This window comes from Rhinolophus hipposideros (genome assembly GCF_964194185.1).
Source record: "Rhinolophus hipposideros genome assembly, chromosome: 21".
NCBI lineage: Eukaryota > Metazoa > Chordata > Mammalia > Chiroptera > Rhinolophidae > Rhinolophus > Rhinolophus hipposideros.
Window position 1 is genome coordinate 7,242,405 of NC_138067.1, and position 8,464 is coordinate 7,250,868.

Sequence of the window (8,464 nt, forward strand, 5' to 3'; positions counted from 1 at the left end):
TTTATTACATTGTGGGCTTTTAATGCTGGTACAAGAAAATTGGCATGGCTAGTTATTTTGTTCTTAAAAGTTTAAAAGAGTTGTGCTGAAATCTGCCCAATCTCTGCTGATACCAAAATACTACAATTACCAAAACAATTGCCACAACACTACAATTACTTTTGCAATACTGTATTTTAAAATGATAAACGCTCAGCTAGCAAAGATAATTGTAACTGGATTTTTTTTTTCAGTGTAGGATTTCATTATATTGGCGAACTAGAAATTGGTATATTAAAAGTTCCAGGAACACATATGCAGCAAATGTATATGTGATATTTTTCATGTTACATAGTTTCCTTTTAAAACACACACACACACACACTTTACGTTTTCTTGTTTTGCATATGGCTGTCCAGTTTTCCCAACACCAGAAGAGACTGTCTGTCCTTTTCCCATTCTGTTTTCTTGGCACCTTGTCAAAGATCAGCTGATACATACACATCCATTTATTTCTGGGCTCTAGACTGTATATGTCAGAATATACATATAATCTGTTTGTGTATTGTCAGTTCCTTACTGTTTTGATAACTGTAGCTTTTGAAATTGGGAAATGTGATGCTTCCAGCTTTTTTCTTCTTTATCAGTATTGCTTTGTATATTCGGGATCTTTTGTTTTTCCATATGAACCTTTTGATTGTTTTTTCTATGCCTGTAAAAAAATGCTATTGGAGTTTTGATAGGTATTGCATTGAATGGGTACTATGGACATCTTAACAACTTTAATTCTTTCAGTCCATGAACACAGGATGTCTTTCCATTTATTTGTGTCTAAAATTTCTTTCATTAGTGATCAGTGTTTTATAGTTTTCAATACACAAGTCCTTTACCTCCTTGGTTAAGTTTATTCCTATTTTTTTATGTTAATGTGAATAGGGTCATTTTGAATAGGGTCATTTTCTTGATTTATTGGGCAGTTTGTTGTTCGTGTATAGCAATGCAACTGGTTGGCTTTTTTAAGATTTTTATTGGGGAAGGGGAACAGGACTTTATTGGGGAACAGTGTGTACTTCCAGGATTTTTTCCAAGTCAAGTTGTTGTCCTTTCAATCGTAGTTGTGGAGGGCGCAGCTCAGCTCCAGGTCCAGTTGCCGTTGTTAGTTGCAGGGGACGGAGCCCACCATCCCTTGCAGGAGTCAAAGAGTTGAACTGGCAACCTGTGGTTGAGAGCCCTCTGGCCCATGTGGGAACCAGAGTTAGGAGAATGGAACTCCAACTGCCTGAGCCACTGGGCCGCCCGCAACTGGTTTTTATATGTTGATTTTGTATCCTGTAACTTTACTAAATGTGTTCATTAGTTCTAACAGTTTTCTAAGGAATCTGTAGCGTTTTCTACATAGAAGATCATGCCATTTGCAAACAGAAATAATTTTACTTCTTCCTTTCTGATTTAGAATTTTTTTTTTCTTTTTCTCACCCAGTGGTTCTGACTACGACTTCCAGTACTGTTGAATGGAGGTGGCAAGGGTGGGTGTCTTTGCCTTGTTATGGGTCTTACAGGAAAAGCTTTCAGTTTTTCACCACGAGTGTGGTATTAGCTGTGGGCTTTTCATATATGGCCTTTATTGTGTTAAGGTAAACTCATTCTATGCCTAATTTGTTTTTGAGAGTTTCTATCCTGAAGAGACATTGAATTTTGTCAAATGCTTTTTCTGCCTCTGTTGAGATGGTCATATGATTTCGTATTCTTCATTCTGTGAATGTTGTATCAACTGACTGATCTGCATAGATTGAACCATCTTTGTATCTCAAGGATGAAGTATGATCTTCATCTTTGTATCTCATGGGGATGGAGTATGATTCTTTAATGTACTGTTGAACTCAATTTGCTCATAGTTTGTTGAGGATTTTTGTTAAGGATTTTTGTGTTCATCAGTCAACCAGCCCATTCAGTTTTCTGCTCAAATACCCCCTTATCAGCGAGGTCTTCCCTGGCCACCTTATTTAAAATAGCAACTCCTTCCCACCGTCTAGCACCCGCTTCATTTTATTCCATAACATTTATCACCAAATATACTAAATATTCATGTTTATTTATGGTCTAGCTCCCCCACCCCCATCCCTGACCCATGTAAAGCCAGTGAGGCTACAGAATTCAAATTTTGTCTGTTTGGGGTACTTTTATAGCCCTTTCACCTAAACAAAGTCAAAAGCATGCTGCATAGTACACACATGTTATGAGCTGAACTGTGTTCTTTCAAAGTTTATATGTTGAACCTCCGAATGTGACTGTGTCCGGAGATAGGGCCTTACAGAGAGGACTAAGCTAAGAGGAGGTCATAGGGGTTGGCCGTGGTAAGAGAAGGAAATTTGAGCAAAGAGACACCGGGGACTGATGCTGAGCGGGAAGGCCAGGTGGAGAGGCAGCGAGAGCGAGGCCGTCTGCAAGCCCAGGAGAGAGGCCTCAGGAAACCAACCCTGCCGACACCTTGGTCTTGGGTGACCAGCCTCCAGACCACACTTAGAATCAGGAAACCCGATAACCAGCTGGTTCAGATAGGACTGACTCCATCCCTCAAACACAGTTCCAAGTGAACCATGATGGGCCAATCAGACTATCCCATTCCTTTCCACTCTCCCCCACTCCCATTGGGTCAAGGATTGTCATGTGATATGAATTAAAGAGTCTCCATCCTGGAGTTTTGGACTTCTAGCAGGTCTTAGGGACAAGAAACTCTTGTACTAAGCCAAGAGGATGTCAGCCCTGACACTACCTTTAGCAAGACTTGGTTCTTCATGGCTCCCACTTCCCAGCAGGGGGAGTCTGATGGTTCTAGCACAGGCCAGGCCTCTTCAGCATACCAGTTGTCTGTTGCTGTGAGGGGTGGGGTGGGGCACGAACCACCACTGAGCATAAGTCACAAATGCTTAGAAAACAGGAAATGAGCAAATGAAGGTCAAAGCTCTTGACCATCAAAACCTCTTCATGGGTAAAAACAGGCCCCAACATCTTGGCCCCAATATCTTCCTCCACTGACACTACGACCTGTCTTTGCCAACGACTCGTTAACAGAATTCTCCGAGCCCTGGGAACAAGGCAAATGGGCCAGGAGATAACATGAATGTAAGAAGCCAGCAAGAATGAACCAACACATCCAAAACTTCCGGTGCTGTGGCCAGGCCGCAGGTCTGCCTAATTAGGCTGCTTTTAAAACAACGCAGGCCAACGAACACGTGACCAAAGATGGCCCCCCTGCTGCCAGTTTGCAACTCTTGCAAAGCAACCACATACTGCCCATCTATAAGGAATTCTGGGCAATCTGTCAGTCTATATATATTTAGGGGTGGCACCAAGAAAACAAACCTCGAAATATGGAGGAAAACCCAGAAAACACATCCTTTTTGTGAGACAGAGAAAGGAAGAATAGATATAGCGTTGGACTTCAAAAAGCTTCCAATCTGGTCAAATACATGTGACACATGCAAGAGAAAACGGTTAACACCCTAGCCCTTCCTTGGACAGGCCCAGCTGGGCTCTGTCAGGGGTACTGGGGGTACCAGAAGTAGATGGCCACAGTGACCCCTTAAATAACCTGACAGGTGACTCTTGCACTGGTGAGAAACCCAGGACAGAAAAGAAAGGCATCTTTTAAGGAAGAAAAACACTTTCTCCCACAGTCCTCTTGGTTTGGCTGAGTGGCTCCGGAAGGTATCCATGAGCTCTCTCTCATTCATTCAGGGGACGGGTCACATTTTATTAATACTAAGTACTCTGTGAACCACGGGCAAAGTGCAATCGACAGTATTTATAACACAACCATAAAAATGAGAGAACAGCCCACTCAAGCATAAGAGGGTCCGTTCATCAGCTGTGGCCCTCTGTGAATGTACATTCATTTTTCTGTCACCTCCACCGGGTCTGAGGGAGAATCTCAACGATTCTCTCCGAGCCAGTGGTTGCGAGGAGTTAAGGGAGTATGGGAGCGCCTTGGCGAGAACCTGGTGGTGCTTACCTTTGCTTACACGGGAGACATCTGATGGCATGTTGTGAGAAGGGAGGGAGAAAGAGATGGATTTCAGCACAAAACAGTGTGTAACAACAAACCCCCTCAGTGACACCACATGTGGTTTGACAGCCACCGGACAAGGGGAAGATTCTCCAGTGACAATAAATATTTGTGCTCGTCCCTTCCCTTTTGCAAACTATACATCCAGGACGTCCACCCAACATTGGAGGGAAAGGCATGGGCCTGTGTCAAAGGAGCAGCCCCATCTGAAATAGATTATGACAGATCACACACATTCTGGCTCTGAAATAGAGGTTCCTAAATTCTGATTTGACTTAAACGGAAGTTTTAAAACAATCGCCGTTTTTCCTCCTCTCTCTCAGCACACTTCAGTATCCTGACCTTAATGCAATCACCCCATTCTGACTAATGATCTCGAGGTTTAACCCCATGTCAGGCTTAAGATAACGTCTTCTTCTAAGTTTCAGCCCCTGAGCCCTAAAGCTGGATGACCCCTTTGGCTACTTCCCTTTGAAACCAGTTCTGGACACAGGAGCTAACCTTGGAGTTGTCCTCAAGACCTGAAGAAATGATTTATTACCCCGCCCTGAGCTCTCCTCTGATCAGGACCCCTGAGCCCACAATGCCCTGTGCTTTTGCCCTGTGTCATCTGTAACCTACGCCATCGGGGAGTCAGCTCCTTCAGAGCTTGGGCTCGCCGGTCTCCGGGTGGGCCAGTTCTAATGAACTAATTCCCTTCTTTACTGCAACCCCCTGCTTGCGCATTTTTTGGCCACAGCATGCAGGCGGATGGACTTAATTATTGGTGTTTGGTCACAGCTCGAGAGGGCCACAGGTAGGAGGATCATGGCAATTTCTGCATAGTTCAGACAGGGCTGCTTCTTTGGCTGGGCCGCGTCAACAAGATAGGAATTGTGTGTCCTGGGCCTGCTGAAGGGTGCGACTCGAGGCACAGAGGGGTTTGCCTCTGACGTGCACATATACAAAAACGGTAGGTTAGCTTCACACTGTGGCTCCATCACACTTGTTTTCATGGAGCCAAATGCATTTCCTGCCATCCCACAAGCCGAATGGGTTGGAGTTTATGCTTCACATTCTTTGATGGTAACACCCTTCATGAGAGCACACATAGCCACCTACATGCTCACGTGTCACTTGGATTTTTTTTCAAGACACGCTGCTGCTTCTTGGTCTCTCCCCACCCAACCCTCTGCTCCAGCAACAGGAGGACACCTGCCAAAGTGGCCACTTGCCCGAGTGCCCTCAGAGAAAGGTCTCTGCTTCTACAACCTCGTCTTTCTGCTCCTTTGAAAGGCAGAGAAAAACAACCCCAGGGGAAGGGGAGGTTTGCGGAGCTGTGGTCAAGAAGTCCTTTCCCCATCACTGTCTTGCCAGGATTGCCACTATTAGCTGGGATTGGGTCCCATCTCTTGCAGGAAGAGCCTCAGCTTCCCAAACTGTGAAATGAGGAGACTGCTTCCCTCGTCCCTTCCAGCTCTCAACTCTGATTCTCAAGATCTCAAGTCAGAAAGGACTTGAAAGATAAAATAGCATGTGTATGCGTGCGTGTGTGCGTGTGCGCAGTGTGGCTGCATGTGTGGGAAGGGTCAGAGGGGGTGCGAGGGGAGAGCAGGGCTCAGTGAGGCCGTCTCTCTCCTCTCACAGATCACCCCAGAGATTTTCTTGACTTTACAGGTGGAACTGAAGATAAATGGATTAGCCAGGTGAATAAACCTGTATTAAAAACTTTCTGAAAAATCAATTTGAGAGGGAAGATTTGGGAAAATAAAATATGATCAACTGTGTCAGATAGCTTGAATAAATCGATGCTGGCAAGTCTGGTAAACAATTTCTGATCTACGGCCCCCATGGTCCCCTCGCTGGTGATAGTTACCTCAGTAATTGGACCGTGGGATGAGGCCAGGCCAGAATGAAAGGCATTAAAAATGATGTTTCTTCAAGTGAAAATTAATTTATTTGCTGACCAACAAAGACCAAAGTAATTTCAGAATTTTAAGGATGGCGAGACAGCATAAGATTGTTTACACTTTTCACGCCCTCCTTACATTAGACATGCAACCTGCATGGAAATGAAAAAGAAACGGGCCTGTCGTTCCTCTTGCCTGATAGTCCCCGCTGATAATTGGGAGAAGCACAGGTCCCCAGCGCCTGAAGGGCAGAGAAGGGAGGGGAAGGCGGGACCCCACATCGTGCCAGAGAACTAATACCCCTGCCTATGGCGGGTGGGACCTGCAATGACGCCCAAAGTCAGAGGGGTTTATTTTCTGCTTCAGACTCTCTACACAAGGGCAGGAGGAGTTCAAGAGAGGAGCAGCTTGGGCACTGAAATGAATCGGCCTCAGAAAACCACCAAGTCCATTGTTGAAATAACCTGAAGACCTAAGGCTGTGGTGGGCACCTCAGCAGAAGAGGAAGGTGGGATGTGGACATGGGCCTGGGTGGTCTGTAGACTCACAGGGGCCATACAGCAGCTGGAATGATCTTCCTTGCGCAATGCGTGGAGCAAAGCCGGCTGTGATGTTCTCTTTTCTAAAATGCCCTGGAAGGATGGGAAGCAGGATACTTTCCAAAAGCGAATCCTAAGAAGCAAGGGGCTATCATCAGCGCCCAGTGGGTAGTCCATCTGTGCACCTCTCTTGCTAACTCTGAGTTTAGTGGCCTCACCACAGTCATTGGAAATTGGTCACGATGGTCGTATTTACACCGTCGTTAGGTATCGGCAAACAATACAAATCAGCCCCAACCCCAGCTGATGGTAGGACATTCAGCAGCACACTCCTGCTGAAAACCTTCCCTGGGCCTCAGACAGATAACCCCCTCCCTTCCCTGCCGCCATCAGCTGTATTTCTCCCTTTCGCCCACTCTGCACCAACTCACCAGCCTGCCGTCTGCCTGCTCTGCTCCTTGGAGGATCCGTCGAACAGCCTGTGCCCACCACCGGGAAAGCTCCTTCCCCAGGTCTTCACCTATCTTCCCCTCATTGTTAGGCCTCGGCTGAAATGTCACCTCCCCAGAGGCCCCACCCTCTCCCATCACTGTCACACTGTCCTGTTTTATTTTCTTCACAGGACTTACTGCCCTACTGAAATCCTCGTTGGATGGCTTGGCTACGTCTGCGCTCTGCTAGAACAGAAGCTTCTTTGAGCGGGGAGACCTTAACCCTCTCATTTCCTCAGCGCCCCACCCAGTGCCTGGTACACCGCAGGCTCCCTGCGTGGGGTGAATGAATGAGTACTACAGAGCCTCAGTCAGATACACCCACGGACCAGTGGGCCCTCCATTTCTGCTCTAAAAGTAAATAATTTCAGGGATGATCCCACTTCCAGAGACTAAAACCCTCAAGGGACTAAGTCTCTCGATTTATGTCCTTCTGGGCAAAGGGGACAAGCAAAGAAAAGGGCACCAAATACAGACTTTTCTCATCTAATTCTGCTGAGTGACATTTCCAGGTGCTGTGTTAAGAGCTACAGGCTATCTACCTGTAATAAGAGAGATACACACTAAAACTCCACTTATTAAAAAAACACCTCTCAGATGGAAAAGATCAAATAATTTGGTAACAGACTGTGTTGGAAAATGTGTCAAAAAAGACACTCTCGTATATGGTTGTGGGAGCTTAAAAATCCCAATGCATGTGCCCTTTGACTTAACAGTTCCACAGCTGGGAATTTACCCAACAGATCGATGCTCGCACAGGTGCAAAATTCCAGGTGTACGAGGTTATTAATTGTGGCAAAGGATTGCAAACAACAAAAAAGTCCCTCCGTGGGAGCCTTAAGCAAATTACAGGACAGCCAGAAAATAAAATGTTACAGAGAAAAAACAAAGAATGAGGAAACTGTGTACTACTGTGAACCCATCTTCAAGATATAGGAAATGAACTGTAGCTATATGCTTCCACCTGTGTAAAAACAGGTGAAGGGAGAAGTGTGTGTACTCACAGACATACAGCTATGCTTGCATATGCTGAGGACACCTCTGGAAGAAGGTACAAGAAATCAGGTTGACCTGGGTGAGGAGTCAGGTGGCTGAGGGACAGGGATAAGAAGACTTTTTACTTGTTTTTTTGAATTTGAACCATGCAAAAATATCTACCATGCAAAAAAGAAAAAAAAAGAAAAAAAATTAAGTTAAAAAAAATTAAACTATGGATTTGCACCAGAGCAGCCAGAAAGAAAATTCTATATTTTAGGCATGTTAATAAGTCAGCAGAACTTTCCACTGAGCTTTCCTCTCAGTAAAAGAGGGCCTAGAAGGGGGAGAACTTCTAACGCTGGGTGTCAACTGGCCCACTGCTGTTTCCATCGCTGGTTTCTCCACGTGTCCCTGGCCTCAGCCCAGGGACCTTCTCTTTGTGCTGTCTGTACTCACTCATTGGTGACCTCATCCAGTCTACACCCAAAGCTCCCACTCTACTCTCCAGCCTGGACCTCTCCC

General features: G+C 45.6%; 2 protein-coding genes across 2 annotated transcripts in view; one reads left to right on the forward strand and one right to left on the reverse strand.

Annotated features, from left to right (window-relative positions):
• The window catches only part of AKTIP (AKT interacting protein), a 25,556-nt gene extending 18,438 nt beyond the window's left edge, over positions 1-7,118 (reverse strand). The window contains exon 1 of the mRNA XM_081031671.1: positions 6,905-7,118. The gene's annotated coding sequence lies outside the window, so the exon portion shown is untranslated. The remainder of the gene's footprint in view (positions 1-6,904) is intronic.
• Positions 1-8,127, forward strand: part of LOC308489581 (uncharacterized protein) — a gene marked incomplete at its 5' end in the record, with an annotated part of 19,145 nt that extends 11,018 nt beyond the window's left edge. The window contains one exon of the mRNA XM_081030914.1: positions 7,096-8,127. Coding sequence (XP_080887040.1) covers positions 7,096-7,113 — 18 coding nt within the window. The 3' untranslated portion in view covers positions 7,114-8,127. The remainder of the gene's footprint in view (positions 1-7,095) is intronic.
• Positions 8,128-8,464: the final 337 nt, after the last annotated feature.